Source organism: Haliaeetus leucocephalus, unplaced genomic scaffold (genome assembly GCF_000737465.1).
Source record: "Haliaeetus leucocephalus isolate CR32 unplaced genomic scaffold, Haliaeetus_leucocephalus-4.0 Scaffold339, whole genome shotgun sequence".
NCBI lineage: Eukaryota > Metazoa > Chordata > Aves > Accipitriformes > Accipitridae > Haliaeetus > Haliaeetus leucocephalus.
In genome coordinates, this window is record NW_010972775.1 from 7142200 (window position 1) to 7166667 (window position 24468).

General features: G+C 38.6%; 1 protein-coding gene across 1 annotated transcript in view; it reads left to right on the plus strand.

Annotated features, from left to right (window-relative positions):
• Positions 1-24468, plus strand: part of THSD4 (thrombospondin, type I, domain containing 4) — a 305910-nt gene that overhangs the window by 6072 nt on the left and 275370 nt on the right. The window contains exon 3 of the mRNA XM_010571751.1: positions 16296-16738. Coding sequence (XP_010570053.1) covers positions 16296-16738 — 443 coding nt within the window. The remainder of the gene's footprint in view (positions 1-16295; positions 16739-24468) is intronic.

The following is a 24468-nucleotide window of genomic DNA, read 5'->3' on the forward strand; positions in this document are numbered from 1 at the left end:
AGCTCTGAAGGCCAAGTCAGACATATTTCTAAGTGAGTGTGAGTTCTCAGCTTTGTAGCTCTGGAAGTTGTTCCCGTTCTCTTTATGCAGTAACCTGGACATGTGTTTGCTGGCATCCCCAGCCAGCATCTCCTGTGTGTTTCTGCACAGATCTCTCTGCTGTTTGACAGAGTTCCTTCTATGTGTGAGGAGGTCAGTTTTGTGGGAAGAAAGGGAGAGGATGAGAAAAGGATTTGGGGAGCAATATGTCATTTTAACAGTGTAGTGAATAACAGAAGTGGTCATAGAATTATAGAATAGTTTGGTTTGGAAGGGACCTTTAAAGGTCATCTAGTCCAACCTCCCTGCAATGAGCAGGGACATCTTCAACTACATCAGGTTGCTCAGAGCCCCATCCAACCTGACCTTGAATGTTTCCAGGGTTGGGGCATTTACCAGCTCTCTGGGCAACCTGTTCCAGTGCCTCACCACCCTCATCATAAAAAATGTCTTCCTTATATCTAGTCAGAATCTACCCTCTTTTAGTTTAAAACCATTACCCCTTGTACTATCACAACAGGCCCTGCTAAAACATTTGTCCCCATCTTTCTTATAGGCCCCTTTTAGGTACTAGAAGGCTGCAATAAGGTCTCCCGGGAGCTTTCTCTTCTCCAGGCTGAACAACCCCAACTCTCTCAGCCTTTCTTCATAGGAGAGGTGCTTCATCCCTCTGATCATTTTTGTGGCCCTCCTCTGGACTCACTCCAACAGGTCCATGTCCTTCTTATGTTGGGGGCCCCAGAGCTGAATACAGTAAGCCAGGTGGGGTCTCACGAGAGTGGAGTAGAGGGGGAGAATCACCTCCATCGACCTCCTGGCCACGCTTCTTTTGATGCAGCCCAGGATACGATTGGCCTTCTGGGCTGCAGATAACATTGCTGGGTCACGTTGAGCTTCTTGTCAACCAACACCCCTGAGTCCTTCTCCTCTGGGCTGCTCTCAATCCACTCATCACCCAGCCTGTATTTGTGCTTGGGGTTGCCCCAACCCATGTGCAGGACCTTGCACTTGGCCTTGCTGAACTTCCTGAGGTTCCCATGGGCCCACTTCTTGAGCTTGTCCAGGTCCCTCTGGACGGGATCCTGTCCCTCCAGCATGTCGACCGCACCACTCAGCTTGGTGTTGTCTGCAAACTTGCTGAGGGGGCACTCAGTTCCACCATGTCATTGATGAAGATACTAAACAGTACTGGTCCCAGTATGGACCTCTGAGGGACACCACTTGTCACTGATCTCTATCTGGACATTGAGCTGTCGACCGCTACCCTCTGGACATGACCATCCAACCAATTCCTCATGCACCAAACAGTCCACCCGTGAAATCCATCTCTCTCCAATTTTGAGAGAAGGATGTTGTGGGGGACCGTGTCGAAGGCCTTACAGAACTCAAGACAGATGACATCCGTAGCTCTTCTCTTGTCTGCTGATGTAGTCACTCCATCACAGAAGGCCACTGGGTTGGTCAGGCAGTGGTGTTTGGTAAATTTCATATACACACTCAGAGGGTACAGTATGTGGAAACTGAGTAACTAGAGCTGAATTCTAATAAAACATTAGCTTATACCCCAATCCTTATTGTGTGTTTATTTTGCAGGTTAAAGTTAAGTATGTGTGCATGATTGATGCTTGAATGTACAGTGTTGGAGAGTGTTTGGATTCTGTCTTGTGCACCCTGCATATAGTTATTTTTTCTCTGAAAGCTATGGACAGGGAAATAAAATCAGAGAATTGGACTTGGGTGTTTGGCTGAGTAATTAAAGTATTTCCACATAGTCTAGATTTTTTTTCTTAGACTAAAACTTTTTGGAAAATGAAATAAAACCCAGGGTGATCCCCAAAGCAGTTGATGGAAATCCAGTTGTAACTGCCTTTGGACACCCACAGTTAAGCTGAGATCTTGGGTTTTTTAGGACTTGAAAACACTTAAAAACATCAGGAAATAACTATTTTCTGTTTATTTTAAAATCTTGTTAGATTTTCATCCTTTGTTTCTTTTTTTTTTTTGAATCTGTGTTTAAAGTCATACTAGTTTCAGAGAGGCTGACATAATGTAGATTTTTGAAAAAATATCAGTTTGTAGTTTCCTAGCTCTTGTAAGAATTTTTATCTGGCTTCAGTATGTTAGAACTACTTAAAGTACTATTTACCTACTCTTGACTTAGTGGCATATGTTTAGGACTCTAACATGAAGAAAGAAGTTTATCTTATCAAGCAGCAAGCTTAAGAAAACCATTTTTTAGGGGAAATTTCATTGACAAAATCTGGAAGAGCAGAGCTCAACAGGTTGCTTTCCTCAGACACACAAAAATCTGTTTCTGGCATGACAGCCTAGGGACTGTTAGATAGAAGAATGAGCCAAATTACTTCCATAGTAGGGAAGTGCAGATAGTGGAATTAAGACTTGGGGGGATAACAGGACCAAATGGGGAAGTTTTTCATTTTTTCTCATTTGCAGTTTATTCTGTAACTCTTCTGCTTTCAGGAGTGCCCCCCACTGCCATCCCCAGACTAAATGTAATACTATTCCATTTCAGTTCCCCTTCTTTTGTTTCTCTGGGAAACTTAAGCTTGGCTATTAACGTAAAAATATTTTGAACACTAGCTAGTAAGAAGATACTTCTTTTTGGGAAAACATTTGACTGGGCAATGTTTTCTTCTTTTAGATTTTAGAATTTTGGAATTAAAGTCTTGGAAGCTTGTCTGTCATACAAAGCCAGAATTGACAAATACGGAATTACTAGTTTCAGAAATACCTGGCTACCTGATTTTTATATGGAATTAGCTTTTGTGCTTATTTACTTCAAGCAATGCTGTCTCTCCTGTCAGAAGTGCATGAAACCTGAAAACAAAGAGCATCTTTACATCTTCCTACATCCGAGCTTTTGGTACTTCTGTGTTTGTTAATCTTATCTCTGTAAATAGCACAGGTTTGGACAATAATAGAAATACATTAAATGAGGTATGTTCATTAGATCGAAATAAAAATTCCTATGCAAAAGACTTTTATGGTTTCTTGCTGAAGACAGGGGCTATAGTGTTGGTCGGTAGCTTCTTGGAGGTTGGGGTTTTTATGATCTAACTTACTTGTCATTTGTAGTATATAATTTCTAAGTATCAAGTGTACTCCTCCATAAGGCCAAAATACTCGTCAATATTAACAAAAAAGTAAGAAATGTTATGTGAAACCAAATAATTGCCACTTGTGTTTAAAAATCAACCAAGCTGTCTGAAACTGGTTAAACTGAAATCTTTCTTAATATTTGAACAATTAATTTTCCTTGTCCATCAGTACTGGACATATGAACAGCCCTCCTGCTGCTCGTCATGCAGTTAAACTCTCTGTTTTCCTTCCCTATGCTTATTTTATTGAATAAATATTATTTAACCTTATCTGATAAGTGTCATGCTGTGATGAACAGAAGGTTAAACTATGAAACATAACAGTCCTTCTCCCAGACAACCATGGAAGTCTGTATTCCCAATTTTTCAGAAATCATTCCTGAGTGGATTTTTAATTAATTGTATGTTGCTGTGTTAAGAAAGCAAGCTGTAGTTACATTTGTACCTTGTTTATTTTAGTAAAATTGGTAATGTAAATAGTAGTAAAGTTTGTCCAGATAAAATTTCTGATGTAAATATTGCTTTGTTTTAATATCTTGCTTCTCTTACAGCATTAAATAGTAGCATTGAAGCAATGGAGTTGCTTTGAATTTATGTGGATCTTTTTGTCACTCAGCTGTAGATTAGTATTGACTCCAATGGAGGTACAGTATATTAACAAACTAATTTTCAATGTATGGAAGAAGTATCAGGATATTGTTGAAGAATTTTGAGCCTGTTTGGGCTTAGTGTTGTTTTTTGCTGGCTCTAAGTTAAAGAAGAAATAAACTGGGTGTTATCTCTTGCTGTCAGACAGACAATGTCTCTATGAAAAACAACTATCTATGAAGTGAATGTTGCTATACTGCCCACAATTTGGAGATGAATAGGGTTTCAGATGTCTGTTGGGTTTTTTTGTGGGTTTTTGTCCCCCTCTCTCTTGTGTTGGATTTGAATGTGCTTTTAGAAGGGTCATTGCTGCTAAATGAGGAGAATTAAGGAACAGGATCAGGAGCAGAAGCTGAGGGAAGAGAGGGGAACAGGGGGAAGGCCAAGATCCCTCATTTGGTCATGGTGAGCTGTTAGAGCAGTTCAGTTGTGGAAATTTTGCCCAAGTAGCAATGCAATGTAATGGCTAAAACCCATCATTACTCAAATAGTAGTTCTGTTCATAAAAGGCAATGTCTACAATTCACATTTACTTCAGAACAGCTTTCCTATCTGTAGTATACTGGTTTTTGGAGAGAGTGAGATTTTCTGGTTTGATTGGGGGGTGTGTGTGTGTTTCTTTTCAGTAGACACAGAAGTTTTCCTTATCTCTAGGAGGAGTAATTTCTGAGTTACCTCTGTTTTCCTTTTTCTTCTTAAATCTACCACATAATAGCATTGTGTTGATTGCACTGGCAGAATACGTGAAATTGAATTAGGAGCTTATCAGAAGTTCTTTTAAACAAATTAATCTGTCACTGTGGATTGACCGTGAGGATCTATGCACTTCCGCTTTGCTCTAGGACAAGATGATTAAAAATACTGCGTCTCACTCGCTTGCCTGCACCCATGCCCTTATCTAGAGTTTTTAAATCACTTAACATCTACATTTGTTTGCTGTAGGACAAAACAGATAGACTGTTTTCTGGGCAGTCATGTACCTCCCTGAAGTTTGTTCTAGGAACGGAATGTTTTTATGTGACAAGTAATGAAATGCTAAGACTTAAAGGAATTCTGGCATATTCTTAGATTAATTGGGCTACCTACTTTGAGGGGCAAGAGCAAGGAGATTAGTTTTGGTCTTGCTCTCCTCAGTCTTCGAAAAAAATCAAGTAGGCCACTGATCTCTTTTCATCTTTCTGTCTTTCCATCTTTGCTTTCCCTGGCAGTCTTGCTTGCTTGCTCCAGCACATGGCTTAAGATGCTCGGAATGATTCCTTCTTCTGGGCTGTAGAAGGAGGATGCTTAAGTGTGAAGGTGTAGTGTACAGAGAGGGTGGTAACTTCAAGAGTACTATTTCAAGTGATAAGAATTTGGTTACTAAATCTGACTGTATTGTTTTTAGGATTCATATAGGAAACTGTATATAAATGTGATCCTACACCTTAATTTATATTGTAATAATGACAGTGAATGGCAATGTTTCTTCATTTCCGTTGTTCTTTTACCCTACCATACCCCCTAAAAGTCAGTATTCTGTTAACTGAAAAAGTTACAGCTGCCTAATACATCTGAACACACTATAATAGAGTAAAAGGTGAAGCATGAAGCACTATATCCTTGAAATACTGGGGAAAATTGGAATTAGGCAAAGCAGTTAATATCTAAGCTTGGCTTTTGGCCAAGACACCAGGGCTAATGCCTGATAGTTCTAAGGAGTACCATGGGATGTCCACCACACCTGGTCACCACCTTGCTTTTACATGTCCTGAGAAGCAGAAGCATGTAATGGAAGACTATGTTCTTCCCTGCAGTCCAGGTAGGGTGAAGCTCTGCCCTCAGGTCAACAGTGAGTGAAATCTATAACTTGTCAGGACTTTTTGAGCTGGAACTCAGCTCTTGCTAACAGGCCTATTACAGAGTGACTGTGGTTCTGTCCTGCTGGGCTGCATACACTAAACTAAATTTTACTAGAGCACCTTAGTCACCACATATCTGCATACAGCTGCTGTCACCATGTTCCTTGCAACAAGTGTTTGCAGCTGTCACACTTTTTTTTTCTTGTAATTTTTTTTTGTTGTTTATAAGGTAACTGCTGTCCATGATTATTGTGTTTTCATACACATCAGTTCCATAAAAGACTACCAACTGAAATGCAGTCCATATTTCTATTGCAGTTTTCCACTGGTCAGTATATCCACTTGCCTTCAGCACAGTTGCTTGACTTTAGCTGTATAGATATACATGCTGTTGCATTCATTGAAAATTTGGTAAAAATAGAGCTTTTCTAGCTAATGACGTTGCTATTCTAATTACAGTGATCTTTAGGAAACAGGAGAGATGAGTTAGTCTATGCCAAGACTTTTTCTTTAACATTAGCCTTTTAATGCAACAGAATATTTAGAACGACAGCTGAAAGAATTTTCTTGCTATCTCTGCATTGTTACTAATTCCCTGTCCTTGCTGTTGTGGATTAAAATGGTTAGGAAATTCTTCTTTGTTTGGGGGAAGGAGACAGGATAAGGATACATTATTTTATACAAATATACTCTTTGAAAAATCAAAGCCAATGGTTTTGTTATTTTTAACTTGCTTTATCATGGACCTCTGAATTATTTTGGTTTTTTTTTTTAATTAAAAAATACTGACTTCTTTAAGCTCGGAGCATGAGGGGCTTAAAGCTTGTTCTGTGTTTCTCTGGAAAAAATGAAAGGATCTTTGTTCCAGTTGGATTCCAGAGCAGGTGAACTTACAAGGTCATAGATAAGCTTCTCATCTTCCTTCAGAGCAGTATTGCATGCTAGTTCTGTCCCAGGCTTTGGATCAGAGCAATGATAGAGATGAGAAGCTTTGTGGCTTCACAGATGAGTTCTTCTGTTAGGGAATGTTGCTTTCTGTTTTATGACAGCTTGTCCTCTCTGCTTCTGGAGAGATAGGTAGATGACTCACTGAGAGGGAGATCTGGAGAAGTGTTATGACAATTACTGAATAAATAAAATCCATGTTTCCACCACATGTGGATCCCAAAGAATTTTTTTCAAGTGTAGAAATATGATAGAATGGCAACACCTTTGTCACAGCTGAAGATGATTGACCTGGAAGAGGCCTAGGGTAGTACAACCTGAGTGACATAGGTCACATGACAGTCAATGATGAGGAAATAGTTTATTAAAACAAGGAAGCCTAATTTGTGATATTGTAAGGGCCTGATGCTTATCATTCTTACCTTACTGTAAAATCAGAAGCAATTCTACTGCAGATAAGGAGTGATTATATAGAACTGGTAGAAGTTGAGGTCAGGAGTGAGCCATGTATTTACTTGGAAGTACTTAATGGTCCCACAGAAAAATGGAAAAAAACCTCTGCCTTAAAACACTAGGCTCACAGAGTGCAATGGAGGTGGTCTTGGTGTGAAAAAAATTTGCCAAACTTGGAGGAAGCTTCGAGCTCTGTTGGCACAAAAACTGTTCTGAACTTTTTTCAGATCTGTTTACTTTCTAGACTATTTAAATAATGTTAAAGTTTCTTAAGATGTGGTCAAAGTTGGTTGAAGGGGCAGTTAAGCTTTCCAGGCGTTGTAACTCCCTTCAGTGATTTGTGAATACAAAGGTCTTCTATTTCCAGGCTTTTTAGGCCTTTAATCTTCACAGGCACAGATGTTCAGACAGAGTTTTTATACAAAGAACGGAAACCCAAATCGTTTAAGCTGGTAATATTTACACTTACCATGTACTGTAAAATTCAAACGGTTTACTACTACTCTGATTAAAGACTTGCTAAATGCACTAAAGGATTAAAATAGCAGAGCATACTAACCAGGCAGACATGTACACATTGCGTCATGATGTTTTGTTTGGCCTCTGCTCCATTTTTCTGCTAGCCTTGAGAGATCTGAGAAGTTGTTATCTGCAATTTTTAGGGGCTTTTCGGTAGATTGTTTTTTATCAAACCACCAGTGTTCCACATGTTTCTTGTAAGAGGCATAAAAAATATGGTTGTTGCAAATGAACGTCTATAAAATAGACTGTAAAGACCTTCTGCTGGGAAATTGTCATGGCTATATGGGTATGGCCTTTATTGGAAATCAGCTGAGCTAATGCTGGAAGAATATTCCCTTAAGATGCTTAGACTGGTGAAAGAATTAAACCAGTTCCATAGATGTGTTTACAACACTGGCAGGGAAATACGATAATGTTACACTTGAACAGGTTCTAAAACCTAACTATAATTTCCTCAATCCATTCAAAATTTGGCATCCTCTGCTATGAACTGCAGTTCAGTTCTAGTCTAAGTCCGCCTGCTTTTGTTTTTATGCTCTTGAAATTTTAAGAGGGCAAAGACTAGCTCTTACTTTGTGGGTTTGATCATTGATCAATTATATAAGATGGTGAATGTTCATGAAGAATACTGTGTTCATCTCATCCCAGATATGATGTACACATTTTTAATAATCACAGTATACTATTACAGTGGCTTTTTGAATCCTTAGTTGGGCTGAAACTGGCTGTGGTAAAAGCTGCATGCACATTTTTTGTGACAGGCTTTGCCCTAGCGAAATCTTCAATCAGTCAGAACTATAAAATAAAGGAGTTGTGACACTGAGGTAATGGAATAAATAAGAAGAGGTCATGTTTTCCAAGTGCCTTGACACTCCTTTAATAATGGTGACAATTTGGTGTCATAGAATGAGTTATCATATGTGGCATAATGAGAAGAACAACCATGGAACAGACAATGAAAAAATGCCTAAAGCCTGAAGGATGTTGAGGAATATTAACAGAATTAGGGCTCTTTGCTCTGGGAAGCACAGGACAAATATGATAGTAGTAGTTTAACATAAAAAAGGCATGCTGGCTTCTGTTAATTCCACTTTGTATCTAGCACATGAACGTGACTTTACTGTGTGAATACCATTGGTAGCATTTTTCTGAGCAGGTGATAAAATGTTCTTCTGGATGCAATTTCTTTGGGTGAAAGTAATATTGTAAAGCTTTGCAAAACATACATTCATACCTGTTACGTTCCTTTCAGATGTATAATTAGGAATACGATGTAGTTAATTTGTCCATGAATTCACTTAAATTCAGGGCATTTAACCAGGAAGAAGAATTACTGGATAACATGTTAGAAACTAAATCTATGAAATATAACATTATTGTATCTAAACTGAAATTGGAAAAAACCCAGGAATGTCTGATTTTGTTTAGGTATCTTCAGGTTTAAAGCTTGCCATTGTCTTGTATCCCATTTCAGTTTGGAATTTGGACTGCTATAACATGCTCAGTATCTGCAAAATACTTGGTAACATTGGCTGTGGCTATATCAGCTTACTTAAATACAGAGTTGATTAAAAGGTATGTACTGTCACCAAGCATTATGATCATTACTACTGTGAAAGTCCATCATTAATTCTCCTTTGGAGTACTGTATGCATCATTGCACACCCATGTCAAAATGTAATAGTGGAAAAGGTGCTGAGAATGAGGACAGCCTGAACTCTGGCCTGTTTTCCATACAAAAAGAGACTGAACAGATCAGGACTGCTGAATTTCAGAGAGAGATCCTGGAATTGGATTGTGTCAGTGATTTCAAATCAAACATCATGGTATGGTTAAGGAGAATACAGAATGATCATTCTTCATTTATCATACTGAAAAAATTTGGGAGACACAGTGAAATGGTTAGGTTGCATGTTTAACCAGAGGAAAGGAAGCACTTTATCAATGTAAAATGCATAATCTTTTGGAAACCAAGATTAGAAATATGCTGAAAAAGAGATTAATTGTATTCATGGAGATAAAGTCCACCAGTGGGTATGAAAAACAATTTGAATACGGTGATTAGCTAAAGGAGGCCCTTAAATTGCTGATTAGCTAGAAACAGAGGGTCCATGGGTGTCTCTGAACACGTCCTGGTTCTTACAGTTTCCTAAACCTTTGCTTCTTCCACACAGTCAGAAATATAATACTGTGTTAAATGGGCCTCTGATTTACCCAGTTTTTGCTACTTTTCTGAACAGTTCATTTGTATGTAAGCTGAAGTTTAATAGGATGAAGTATCCTACAGTATTTAAAATAAGTTTTTGTCAGGCCTTGTCTTCACGCACAACTAGTTAAGTTTGAAATATTTGTGGCTTTCAGTTCAAGTGATACTTCCTCTTCAGGGACATTCTTGCATAGTATAGTTTCAACAACTGCCGCTGAAATCCCAAGATGCAGATCTTATGTTGAAATTCTGACAGAGGTGGTACTAGAAATTTGCAATGTATTTCAATAGCTTGTGGACTCCTAGTTTTTGCAGGAATTTTTGATTCAGCATCAGAGTGATTGCTGAATTATGTGAATTCAAGAGAAATTGTTTTTCTATTTAAAATGTAGTCTGTGTCAACCTACTGGTAGCATGTTTAATTCAATAAAATCTAAGGTTGTAATATAGTAGAAGTGAGGAAAGACTCAATGCTTGTCATAAGTCTAAAGCTACAGGAATGACAACTATTGTATTAGGCAGTGATTTAATGGAGAATTAGTCTGCCTAAAAGCTACTAAGTGTGTTAAAATTCTATAGGCTAACTTTAAATTTCTGAAATCCGTAAAATTTGGAAGTAAGCAAGTAAAGAATATAAAGTTAGATTTTTTTTTTTCCCAGAACGTAAAAAATAGTGGATGTAAGTAAGGAAGCAAGAGACAGTGTTTTAAAGTATTCTGCTTTCAGTTTAATTCAATGTATTACCCATCTTATACAGAGTTTTTGTAACTGTGTAATCTACATACTTATGCTTAAAGATAAGTAAAATGTGTGTGTGAAATATTTAAAATCAAACAAACTTAATTGCACTGTAGTTCCTCTATAATTTATGGTAACGTTGAATGCTAGTTATGGGGTTTTAGTTCTGCATTTAGGATTCAATTCCATGGTCTTAAATATTCCATGTGCATTTATTTAGCTCTGCATGGAATCAGTATGAAGGTCTTGTATGCAGAACAGAACAAATGCCTAGTTAGCATTTACGTCCATGGGAGTTGTACACAGTTCCTTTGAGAAAAAATTTTGGTGATATGTTTTTAATTGTCTGTCTTAACTGGGTTAGTTAACCCAAGGAAGCAAATATGGTGCATATTGCATGGACCTGGGGAAAATGAAGGAAAACAGATGAATTAGAATTTGTTTTCTTGTTTGCCATGTGGATAAACATCTCCCTCTTTTCTGTGTTGACTTCTGCTGTCTTAATAAGTTTATTAGCTTGCTCTGTTTGGTGTTCAAAAACAGTAAGTTAAATCACAAGTATTATCTTACAGATCTTGTACAACAAACCAATTTATAAACAAACAAACCCCAAAGAAACAGGGAGGAAAACCCCCTGTTTCTTTCTTTTGCAAAGAAACAGGGAGTTTCTTAATATGTCTTAGAAAAATAAAAAAATAAAATTGAAATGACATAGTTCCATAGACTGCCTGCCCACAGTGGTATTTTTGTTAAGATTTTGGGGAATTCTCTTATCTGCTTAACTGTGCCTGAAACAGACTTTGGGCTGGTATTGATGTTTTTCTCTTATATTATTTCTAAACAAACAATCCCAATATTGAGTAGTTCTGACCTTCTAACAGGTTCTGATTAAAGCAGATCATTTGTGACCACTTAAAATAAGGGTGTTTTTCTGGCTTTTTGTTTGTTCAGCCAGGTTCAATTTAGGTGAATAAAGTACTTCCTTTCTGAAATTTTAGTTTTATATACTTCGTACACACTAACCTCATACATTTATTCTACATATGAATGAGGTTTTGGGGGAAAAAAAAAAAGAAAACCCAACAGACTGTTTTTAGAAACTACCTAATTTGAAAAAGACGACTGTCAGAATAAAACCTGAATGTAATGCAGCTCCTGTTTATGAAAGTAGCAAACTAGCAAAATACAAGAAAACTGGGGGAAAAGAACAGAAAGGGATGCGGAGTGCTGATATGTAAAGGGAGAAGAGTGACCCTGCAAGTACCCTTCTAAAAATCTAGCCTCAATTCAGTTTGCCACTCACTTTTAGAAAGGTGACAGGTTTGAAGATACTTGGTACATCACAGTCACTAGTAAGAAAATTTCTGATTTAAAAAATCTTTGATAGCAACTTGATAGGTGTCATGACCCAGACTGGACAGACCAGGGAGTCGTGTTTAATTCAAAATTCCTTCAGACTAAATTAAGGTGAAACGACATCAAATGATCAGTTAAAGATTTTATTCATGACAGAAGCAAACTGAACTGGGGAGGCCTAATAGTAGGTGGTGGAGTTTCTCACAACAGGAATTGGCATGAGACTACTTCTGTAAACCTTGTAACCCAGGGTAACCATATACATCGATCTAGGGAATAAGGAGATCCCTCCCGTCGAGTCACGAGGTTCAGAGCAGACCCCCTTGTTTTCTAGACTCCTCCTCAGAGAAAGGCCCAGGGGCGGCTGGATCCGCTCTTAGTCTCAGACTTGGTCAACAGTTTTATGTCTTAGAGGGATGAAGTGCAGGGATTGTGGAAAAGGAAAAGGAAAGAGAGAAGATGACGGAGAGATTTCACCGGTCCTGGGTCCAGCATTGGTTCAGTCAACTGAGGGGGTCCAGTCCCTGTGGGCTTGCGCACCCGGGGCTTCGGTTTGTGTCCTTCTCCGGGTGGGCACCCGCACTTGTCAGGTTAATGAGCAGTTTGTGAGCCTTTGGGCTTGGGAGTCGTTTGGGGAGTAACTTCTCCTTCCCTGCAGAGGTGGCCGTTGTTTGATCTTTGTATCAGAACAGCTTATCAGAACAGGGAGCTGTGCACCCTCCAGCGCGCCCTCCCCCTCCTGTTGCTGCTGTCNGAGCTGATGGGCTTTTCACCTTGGTTCCTTGCTGTGCAGGGTTTGTCTTTGAGCAGAACTTGTCCCACCACAATGTTTGGGACATTAACTCTTTCAGTCTCTCACAACAGAAGTCAGTGCAGATGTAGAAATTGCAAGCACTTGCACACCTGAAAGCTTATCTTACTTTTCTTTACATTGCTTACTGTACAGCTGTACCTAGTGAAATGTATTGCTTCCACTTACAAACCTTGTCCTGCCAAGTAACTGAAAAATGTATAGGAAAGAAAGAAAGGGCTAGAATTATGGGGTGAAATAAAGGGGGAAAATAGATTGAACTTGTAGAGCAAAATATTTGGTTGTTGATTAACTTGCAGTAGACAGAAATATTTTGATGGTGCATTTATAGTTAGAATGAATGTTACTAGGTCACCTAGAGAAAGAATCAGTCATGAACTATGGGAAAGTACATTCAATGGGTTAGTTGATCTCTCCCTTTTGCAGGCTATGCAATTCTATTAAAGAAATTACTTTCATGACTTAACTTGGCAAGGAAAATTCAGTATGCATTTCACTTGTTCCCCAGTGCAGGCTCAAACTCTTCCCTTTAGAATGTGTGCTGTTTAATGGGTAATTTTTAAAGGGAGAGGAGGAGGGGAAGACTCATTATTGACCCCTATGTTTTCCATTCCTTAAACGAAGTGGCTTCAATTTATTCAGTCTTTCGTAGAAGGTTTTACTGAGTAGATTATGCCATTAATCACATGTCATCTTCTCTAAAGATTAGTCTGTAGCCCCCATCTTTCTCAAGGTAAGAAAACAGAGATGTTAAAAATAAAAGGGCATAATCTGATTTGCTACTGAAAATTCCTGTCTCACAATTTTGTCATAACTAAGTAGTATTGATGAATTTGTACATCAGAATAAGACATTATGTTGTTACCTTTTGGTTAGTTTTATTATTATGTTCTTACTTAACTTGCTAGATTAAACCTTCTTGTGCTGTGTCTAGAACTCTCTCACTGTGAAGATTAAGGGGTGTGAAATTACTTTACATTGCCTTCAGTCATTTAAAGCATCATTTTATCTGAAACAATTCTTGCTGCAATGGAGTTTGGCAGCCAGAAAGTTCTCTCTGCAACAGGTCAACACTTGCCGCTATTGTATCGGTTTCTATTTCTGAATAATGAAATATTTCTTATGTTAGTGGTGACTTGAGTTGCTTGCAGACTAATAGATTTTAGTTGTTGCCTGCATGAGTATCTTTGGCTTTTTAAAAAAAAAGGTGCACTGAACCATCAGAAATGATTAAGAAATAGTCCAGACAAATGAAACCTGACTTGTCTGATAACAAAGGATTATTAGTTTTATAATAAGCAAATTTTACTGCAAAAAATTTTACTGGTCAGACCAGAAGAGTATCTCTGTGTGTAACTGTTCTCATTTTATGTCTGTGGTAAAGCTACATGAATGTATAGTGTAAGTATGAACAGTGAATATTCGGTGAAAAAATCATAAACTGAAGAGTAGCTTGTATAGTTGGTCAAATCGTGAGCCAGTGGTGTTCTGTTATTGGATATGAAAGCAAATGTAACAGCCAGAAACCAAGACCTTGTTGCATGTTATTCATAATTTTGATATTATGTGGTATTAGGTTGTATAGGCTATTGGATTTAAAAGGCTGATGCCAAATGGGGTACCCACAGAAAAAAGACATATTAAATAGAGACATCTGCTCCTGTTTTCAAATAACATTGGCAAAATGGGTAACATATCCCACTAATGCAGATGCTTTTTATTATTCACAAGTTATAATTAAATGCAGTTTTTTCTGTGGTTGGTGATGAAAGTGTGAGAGCAATCTCAGAGCGGGGAAATGTTTCAGATTATGTAGACCACAACTGACTATTACACAGCAGCACCGCAAACCCTGTGCTGGCTTGGCTTTTTATATTGTAATGGTCTATTCAACTCATGTTTGCAAACCACATTCTACCAAAGCCTGCCATGTTTATAGCTAGCTGATCAGTAATGTACGCTGACTGGCATAGGTGGTTTGCAGTTCAGTTAGTGACTGTACATGTTATCTGTGACTAGAGGCAAAGTATGTAGATGTTAATCTTCTGCTCTTCTACAATACTGCTTGAGGTAGAATTATTAATGGAAGTTACGTGTTTAGGAGGTCGTCCTTTGAAGGGGGGGGGAAGCGACATACAGACAGACAAGGCTGTCTTTCCAAAGCTCACTTTGAGGTAGCTACATACTTGAATAGGGCTGGAGAGGTATGGCAAGCATTTGTTTGTGGACAGTGCCTTTTTTGCCTCCTAATTGAATTGATATGTGTGTGTACTTGTTGGTACAAAGGCTATTCAGAATATAAATAAACTATTAAAGGATGCTCATTTAAAAGAACATTCTGCATATTAATAATTGTGAGAATCAGACGTTGGAAGCCTGCTTTGACAACTTGTAATTCAGACAGATGGACAAGGGAAGCGTCGTGGTTTAACCCCAGCCAGCAACTAAGCACCACGCAGCCGCTCACTCCCTCCCTCCCCTCCCAGTGGATGGGGGAGAAAATCGGGAAAAGAAGTAAAACTCGTGGGTTGAGATAAGAACAGTTTAATAGAACAGAAAAGAAGAAACTAATAATGATAATGATAACACTAACAGAATGACAACAGAAAAACTATGCATTTAAAGAAAATGGATCTAATTTCTGTGCGACAAAGTTGAGCACTCTACCCAGCACGAAACACTGACTAGATTTAGCTCCAGGAGTGGGTAAAGCTTGGGGCACAAGTCCGCAGTGAGATGGGGCGGGTGGTTTTAACTTCTAGGCTGTGCTGATACCTTGCTAACCACTAGGTCAGGGTATTTAAATATTTGGCCACAGTTTGAGTAACAATCCCTGTCCTTCCTAATCCTCCCTAGCTTCCTTCAAGAGAAAAACCCTCTCTCTTTGGGGTTCTTCTTTGTTTTGCTTTCCCTGTGCTGCTGAATGGTGAGTATGGGCTAAATGGGACTGAGCACCCGAGACAAACAACTTGTCCTGTCCTAGTGCATTTGATGGGGATTTCTGTGAATGTATGTTTGGGTGGGTCATCTTGAAAAGCTCTTTTCCTTGAAGCATTAATATGGGAGTTGGGGGAAAAGTGATAATACAAGAGTTAGCTATTGCAGTATTTTTGGCTGGTTGGAAATCAGCCTGTCCTCTTACGTTGAAGCTTTCCTAAAAAGTTCCACATTAGATGGGAGTTCCTGAAATATTATTGCAACCACTAGCAATGTCCATTGTTGAGGCATCAGAGTGGAAGAGAGCAGTCAGTGTCTGTTGACCCGAGTTCGTCACCAAAAATGACCTTACTTCCTGGCTTTGCTAATATTATAACAGTTTTCAATCTCCACGTTTCCAAAATTTGTATTATGCAATGTTTTCCATTGCTGAGAACTAAAGAACATCTATTCCCATCCACATAGTCCAAAAAATACTTTTGGCCTGAATGGTTGATGGCTGCAGGAGACCTCCTCCTATACTGGCAGAATAGGCAGCCATTTGACAGGGAATAAGACAAGTTACTTCCTCTGTCGTCCGGTTTCACTTGTGACTGCAGAGTGAATGCCTTAAAAAGGGTATTAGTGCTCTCCTCTATTACAGTGTGAATTCTTGTTCCTGAGTCAATCTGTTGTGTCTACAGGTTCCCCAGAGGATAGAAGAGCAAAGAGATGCATCTGAGGATAGTGGTGCAGGAATCCCAGGCATGTGGGGAAGTTGGGGCCCCTGGTCTGCCTGCTCTCGGAGCTGCAGTGGCGGTGTGATGGAGCAAACGCGGCCCTGCCTCCCGGCCTATTACCGCGAAAGGGGCTACCGACGGCCAGGACGGCAGTACCCGGCCTCAGAGAGAACTCTTCCTCATCAGAATTCCCGCCACCGTGAGGACTCGCTGACGGCTTATCCTGGCCACGTCATTTCTGCCATCCGTACGTCTGTGCCACTTCACAGGAATGAAGACCAGCTTTGGGCTGGCCTTCGGGCTTCTGCTTCTTCGGGAGGCCAGAATAACAGCCATCTGAGCAGAGGAGCGTTGAGAGGCAGCAGGCATTCTCAGTCCCAGAGGCAGAATGCCAAGCCAGAAAAGAGGTATGTGTCTAGGCATGCATTTTATTCTTGCTATGAATGATGTATCTTAAGAATAACATGTCAGATTAGAGTTGATATTTTTTAATACTTACGGAAAAGTTATTAAAGACTAAGACTGACTTTTACAATGTTTACCATCTTCTGTGGAAGGCTGTCCTCCCTGTTGACTACTTATGTCATAATACCCAAGGACAGATACAATTATTCTACAGTTGTACTAGGCAGATCATCTTATTTCCCTTTAAGATTTGTTTCATGATTTATTGAGATATTTCTCCTTTTCTATTACACTTTCATTTGACATTTCCATCTTCATCATAATAATAAAAGCTCTATAATTGGATTCTGTACTTCAATAGCCATTCTGATTTTAACTGGTTGAAAAAAAGATTCATCAAACTTTTTTCATAAAGAATGGCCAACTGCCCCTTCACTTTTTTTCTAGTCAAAACTCTAGGTTTGTTTTGTATTTTTCAAAGGGTTTCTATTTGTGGGCTTTTTGTTTTCTCTTTTTCCTTTTTTGTTTTCTACCACCTCTTTTAGCAAAATTTCCTGTTTGATGAAACTAAACAATGTGGTGTTCAATATGTAGAATATTTTAAACACTGTATATATCAATTTCATAATTTTAGCTGTTCAGTCTTTAAGGCTGGGTGGAACTGTGCTGTTACAATTAATTCCAATTAGTTTTCCAGTTTCTGGAGAAACACTTTTTTCTCTTCTTAGATACCAATCGATCAGATTTTTTTAATATATGTATGAAAGGAAAATAGATGTGTTTCCAGTTTGGAAACTGAGAATGGGCAGGGAGATTCCCTGGGAGGGAGTGCTCCTGAAACGTCTCTATTCTGTCTGTCTTTCCTCAGACTGTGTATTCTAGCAGTACTCTGGTTCTTTCCCTCTCAGCCTTCTTCTGGGAGATGCATGGAGAGATTTTTTTTGGGGTAGTTAACAAAAAAAACCAAACCAAACAAAAAACCCCTAACCCAAACCCCCAAACAGAAAACCTCTCCTTCATATCATCTGCTTCTTTAAGATTCTTAGGTGAAGCAGTCAAATGTCATTCCCTTTTTAAAGACATCTTGCTCACCCAAAGCAAAAAAAAGAATGTTACCTTGAGGCAATATTCCAGTCTGACTGGAATAAGACTGTAGGACACTCTGTTGCTGGTGATAAAGACATCCTCAGCCCCTGCAAGAAACACTCTCCACCTAAAAGAATATTTGAAAATAGAAATTAACCTGTTAGCTTCCTGTTTGTCTCAGTGAAGCATAAATTTCAAAAGGGGGGACCAGCTGTTCAGATGTTGATCTTCCTAGGTGTTGGCCATTTCCTTTAATCACTGCTTTGTCTTTCTTTCAAACCCATGCAAATAGATAGCCTAGAGCTATGGAGTATGACTTCAGTATGGCACTGATAATCTTATAAAAATTCAGAGAATGCCAGAGGCAGGCGTTTAGTAGCAGCGTTAACATGACTGCATTGAGACAAAAGTCATATTTTCTTTTTCTGTTTTCCTACTTAATAATTTTCTATAATGCACTTTTGTTCTCAGCTGCACAGCGCAAGAGGTACAGGTTGTAGTACATAGCTGGGTTATTACTAATATTGGAAGCCTGTCCTTGAACCGTCAGCACAAAGTCATTCAAAGCCTGTTTGCTCCAGCCCCTTGGCACCCTCAGTCTCCAAGGGAATCCCGGCTGGCCTGGCCTCTGCAGCAGACCTGCTGCCAGGCTGCTGGCACAGCTGGGTTTCCATCCCCGCAGGCTGTCCCTTGCTGCCGTGGTGGCCTCTGCAGGCCAGGAGAGACTGGAACAGTTTGAAACAATCACTGCAGTTACGGCTGGAACATGAGAGGGCAATGAGCAGAAAATAATATTGACTGTGTGCAGAAGTGAAACGATGTTATTTCCTAATAACTGCCTCGCCATATGAAATACTAAAATGATCATACTGTCCATTGTGCCTCCACTTTCCTGTGTGACGGAGGCCTCTGCTTTTGAAAATTCTTGTGCTTTCCTAAGCACAGTGCAAGCTTCTGTACCACAGTTGATTTTCCACCCACACGCACATTGCCCCTTGGCAAAAGACTGTGGATTCAAGGTCAGTGTTTTAATCTTATTTGCGTAATAACTTATTTCCATCTTGTGTTAGGAGGGTCCCTGGTGGCTTTAAAGCCTGTTGTATTGCATAACTTTCAGATTCTTTGGTGGTGACTGTGAAAACAGAATGAGAACAAAAAATGTTATTTGAAAATGAAATTATTAGAATGACAAGCCTAATAGTTTTCCTTAATTTGCTAAATCCAGAGTACAAACCTTTGCAAAGGAAATTACTGGTCCTGTCAGATATATAGAAAATGGATTTCAAAATGTAAGCTACTCTAGACATGATTTTTATACTGTATAAGACTGTTCAATGTTCACTATATGGGTGATATTGGAAATTGGTGTCAGGCTATTAAAATATAAATCTGTGTTTTCACAGTATGTACAGTCAGTGGAAAATTTTTTGGGTATCCTATTTACTGTACTGGACTTTATATAAAAGCTGTAATTTTAGCAGACTTCCATAAAACAAAGAAGAGGAATGGACATTTGTGACTGAGATAAGTTCACATTTGATAGCATGATAAGATGGAATTGGATGGCTTCCAAGGCAAATAAGTTTTGACAGCAATAGCAGTCCTTCAGAGCAGCCAGATATGTTTGTGTCATTTAGCAACAAGTGGAAAAGTTCTCTGCCTGTTTCCAGGTGGCTGACAAAGAACTGTTCCGTTTCTTTAGCAAAATTCAAAATATCATTTATATATCATAAATTTTGACGTACCTTGTCTGTGAAGAGGATACTCACATTTTTGGCTTTTGAAAGTTAGGTCATATGTGGTTCAATCAGGCTTTAGAAACCAGGGCTGCACATGAAGCTCAGGGAGAGAGAGATTTGAGGAACCTACACTTAGAAGCCTAATTGGAAAAGTTTAAGTGCTCCCCTTTTTACCATAGTGCTGTAAGTAGAGTTCTTGCATAACTGAAATGTGTTGGGAAGTTATAGTCAGTCACTGGAATGAGGATGGAAACACAGAAAACAAGCTGATGGTTCTTTGGGTTGTCTGCTGGCAAAGGAAGGGAGCTCTTCTCAGCTTTGAAAAGTTGAGTTCCCATTAGCACAGCCTTGTTTTTTATTTCACCTAGATAAGATGCGTGGGGCATACCATAGAATAAGAACAGGGATGAGGAGATAGTGGAAAAAATATCAAAGCATTTAGACATCTTTATAGAGAGGCAAGTACGGAGAAGTAATATGGGCATGCAAAAGGATAACATGCTTTAAGAGAGAAAACACATCTCAGAAAGAAATATCATTCATGGACTAGGTTTTAGTACTTCTTAAGTGTTTCATTTCCAATTCTCTATTTTGGTGATAGAGAAGACAAAACCACAATTATATACAGATGTGCTGAGTGTTACGATGCTTACAACTGCCACCTTTGCTTTCTGTACAAGTGAACTTTCATGGTGGAGCTGCAGAAATTCTGTGTCCGCTTCTGTAGGCACGATGCGTACTTTGTAAGTGGTTCTTAGGAGCAGAAAGAAAAAATACATTTATCACCAGAATAATGAAATAAGTAAAGCAGGTTTCCATAAATAGTGCAAGTTTAAAGAAATATGTTAATAAGGAAAGGGCTTCCCTAAAGCTCTTTTTGTATTTGGAAGAGGAATGAGAGAAAAGACTTGCACTGAGGAAATAATCCAAAAATCATCAACTTCTCACACGGCTATAGCTCTGTGGTCTTTATTCTGCTGCCAGCAGCTGACGTGAAAGTCTGCTGTTCTGCTTTGTACCCTGTATAGGGCCAGTTTGCATTTCTAGGCCTGTGAGCAATGGAAAGGAAGAGTGTGTCATTTAATGTCAAAACAGAATTTCCTTTCTGAAAGTATTTCTTTTCCCCCCCTCTCACAGATGCTTTGACCAGGCAAGTGTAGGTCACTCAGTTGGCAGGTCTACAATTAGCCTTTAAAGGGACAATCAGTTGTTATGTCCTTAACCAATTTAAGCGTCGTTAGCTGTGTGTTCTGGTGTAATTTTTGTGACCTGTTCTAGTCAGTTCCAGTTCATAGAGGTGGACAAATGTTTGATTGCTGGACCTGCAGGTTCACAAAGGTATTATTTTCTCAAGTTCTGACGTTTTATATTTATTGGCATGGTGTTTGCTTTTCTTAATATTTGGAATGAAACCCAGCTCAAGTACTTAGCCGTCCCTCCTTTCATTATTTCTCTAATAGAATGAAAACGTGATGCATTTTACCCCAAACCTAATATGGTTATAAAAGCTTAATGGGGGTTGGTGTGGATGCAGGAGGAAGACAGAGGGAGAAGGATTTGATCCTTTTCTGAGGATAAGTTTTCTGGAAAAATATAAGAGCAGCAGTAGTAATCAAAGAATTCATTTTGATAGCACTTGGGGGATTTAAAGCCATATGAGAAAGATGTTTATTTTCATTCTGAATAAAATTCCAAACAGGTTCTAATAGCAGTAAAGATCACATGAGGTATTTCCTGGCAAAATGAATAGCTAGCTGGGGTGGTTGTGGCCTCAGGCTGACTTTGTGCTGTCCCACCTCTCATCTGGTTATTAATCCCCCTGATATGCTCTAGGTCTCACTTATTATTACCTAATTAGTATCAATCTTTATTATGCTACTGTGAGCACACTTTGAATGGTATTACCAGAAATAAAAACCTAACATGATACTGTAATTGCAAGCCACCCGAGAAGCTTTCTTAATCTTAGTGCTGAACATTTCAACCCTTCCTGAAGTGGGTTGGCTGAAGGAGCGGGGGGGAAGTCAGAACGCTGCTAGCATTCGGTGAGATGTGGGACGGCATTTTACCAATGAATTATTGCTGGGTCAGTAAGGGGTAGAAACACAACAAAGCTCCCATCGCAATTGTAATGCGTCTCAGCAGAGTTATGTGGTTACTTGCGTTGAATTTCTGCTGTTTTACCTGCCAACTGCATGGTTACATTATTCAATCAAACCTTAAAGATGAAGCTAAGGGGAAAAACTTGTAGACTTGTAACTGAATTTCCTGGGATCAGGGGCATTATCAACTCAAAGAAAAAGAGGACTGTAGTATTTGGGTTCAAATTCTGGAATCCTATCTCAGTGTTGAAAGTGACATAAATGAGGATATATAGCACTTCCTGGGAGATCAGCAAAAGCCAATACAGTAAGCTATTGTACTGGGTGTATTGCAACTATGCTAGACTGGGGTATTAGTGGTGATCTCTGAGGATGGAAAATTTCATTTAAGATAGTCTACATGTGCATCTCATATTAATCCAATTAATTAAACCTGTTCCTAAGAGGCAATTTAGGTAGTGACCTTATTCATTAATTCTACTCTGTCAGACAAAATGTAAATATTTTTTCCCCTAGTATAATATAGAAATGAGAGAAGAAACACCCCTGTGGTATAATCCATTTTCCTACAGAAGATGCACTTTTTAGGTATAGTTGGTTATTCTGTGTCCTCTAGCAGTTGAAATTTTTAGGTCAAATATGCTTGCAATAGTTTTAATGCTTATATGCATATATGATACATGGGAAGTAGTGAATATCCACAAGTCATGGTGTGGTTACCAAAGTTACCAGAAGTGTAGACCAAACTAGTTAGTTCCATTGTTTTAGTTACCTTGATAATGAAAATCAGTAAAATGAAGTGAATGCCTACACTGATTTAATTGCAATGAAATGTGCTGATGAAGTGTGAATAATATGCTATAATGTGGCAAAAGAAGTTTGTGATCATAGCTCCGCTTTCCGATGTGTGATATAATCTCAGAAGGGGTGGTTTAACTCTCATGACCAAACATTCGGCAAAGGTAACTGCTCACCTCTTTAAGGCTATTTTCTAGGTCAGTGAGCAGATAGGCATGCATTGTCATAACATAAAACAGAGTCAAAGGGCTCCCTTCTTTCATTCATGTTTAAGTGTTTTTCTCCAGATTGATTTAGAGCTGGTGGAAAGTGAGTATGTGGCTTTTGATGTGAATCAACCTGGCTGTTGAGAGATCTCCCCTTTGAGTAGATGGAAATATATTCCCAGAACCAGTAAATCACTCATTTTTGTTAAAAATGATTCTTGGGAAAGAATCTGCTAAAATACTGAGAGGTATAAACTTGATAGCAGTTATGACCAGGATAAAATAGTTTATTTTGTGACTTAAGAAGAGGGGGCCAAAAAATGCATGGTGGACAGTCTTTTTAAAGTAAACCTTGTTAACTGTGTGCCTAAGAGTATATAAAACATAAAAGAAAATTAAAAGCAGTAGGAGAGCTGGAAAGTAAATGATTGAATAGGACAGTTGTAGGCCAGTAACAGTTTTGAATTATGGAGTAAGTGCCAGGGATAAAAAATGTATATCTGAAATTATTTTAAGGATACTATTTCAGGAATAATAAAAAAATAGTAAAGTACATTAAAAAATACATACCCATACCTATCCTGTTAACAGAAGCTTACATAATTGGGACCTATTTTTTTCTACTTGAAGTTTTGTGTCTGCAAAGGCTTCTTGGTCTCCCTTTATTTTTTTTCTTAATTACATTTTAACTGTTGGAATAATATTTCAATAACTTAATTGCTGACAGGAATAGCTAATAAGTCACTTTCAGTTCTTTAGAAGCCAAATCAAGGCAACTCTAACTATTAAATACTTGAACTGTATATAAATGGGTAGTGTCTTTTAAAAGCTGTCAACCAAAGGAATATAATGCTGCTAAATGGGTATTTTGCTATGATCTAAAATATTAGGTTAAATCTTGGTATACTTATCCACAGAAATAGATTTAAATGTTAGAATGTATGTAATTGATTTAGTGAAAGAGGATTTGGCCTACTAACTTAAGTATGTGTGTAGTCCTGTTAAAACCATGATGGCTAGTAGGACTTAAATTTAAGCTGAAGAGCTTTGATAAGGGTCTAAGGGGACTGAGCTCCTTTAGAACTAAGTTTCTGGTGTGAATCAAAGAAATGCACTTTTGGAGCATTTTTCAAAGAGAAATTAATAACTGCAATGCAAATCAGTATAATTTAAAAGACGTTTTGCAGTGGTACATAATGTGGAATATTGTTTGGGGAATAAAGCTATAAATCATATTTGTACACTTTCTTCTGTTTTTCCTCCCACTTCTGTCTTGCACACAGAACCTCTGTTTCTGATGATAGATCACTATTAAGTTCAGCTTGAGTAGGTGCTAGCTGTGGATTGATTGCTGTGTTGATAGGACAAAAATACAGTCAGCAACACTTCAGAGATTAGATTATAGGCAACTGCTTAGTTCCCAAGTGAGAAGAATAGGCAAGAACCTGAAGAATGCTTGGGTCCTGGGCACCCAAAGCAGTATCAGGCTAACATGTGCAGTTAGACCAGACTCACTGATGAGATGAGTTTCCTTAGCATATTAAAGGACTTACCTGTTAAGTCCAGGACAGGATTCCTGGTAAAGCAAGCCTCTGAAGATTTTGAAAAAAGCTTCAATCTCGACCAAACTCTCAACAAAATTAAAAGAAACTGCTAAGTGTTGGTTTCACAGCTATGCAAATGCTCTGTGATGGGATTCTGTTGTCTTTTATTACGATGGTTGTTGTGTCTGGGCATACAGGGAAGAAAACTGTCTTCTTTTGCTTGCGGAATAATTTCTGCCAATAGGCAAGAGAAAATT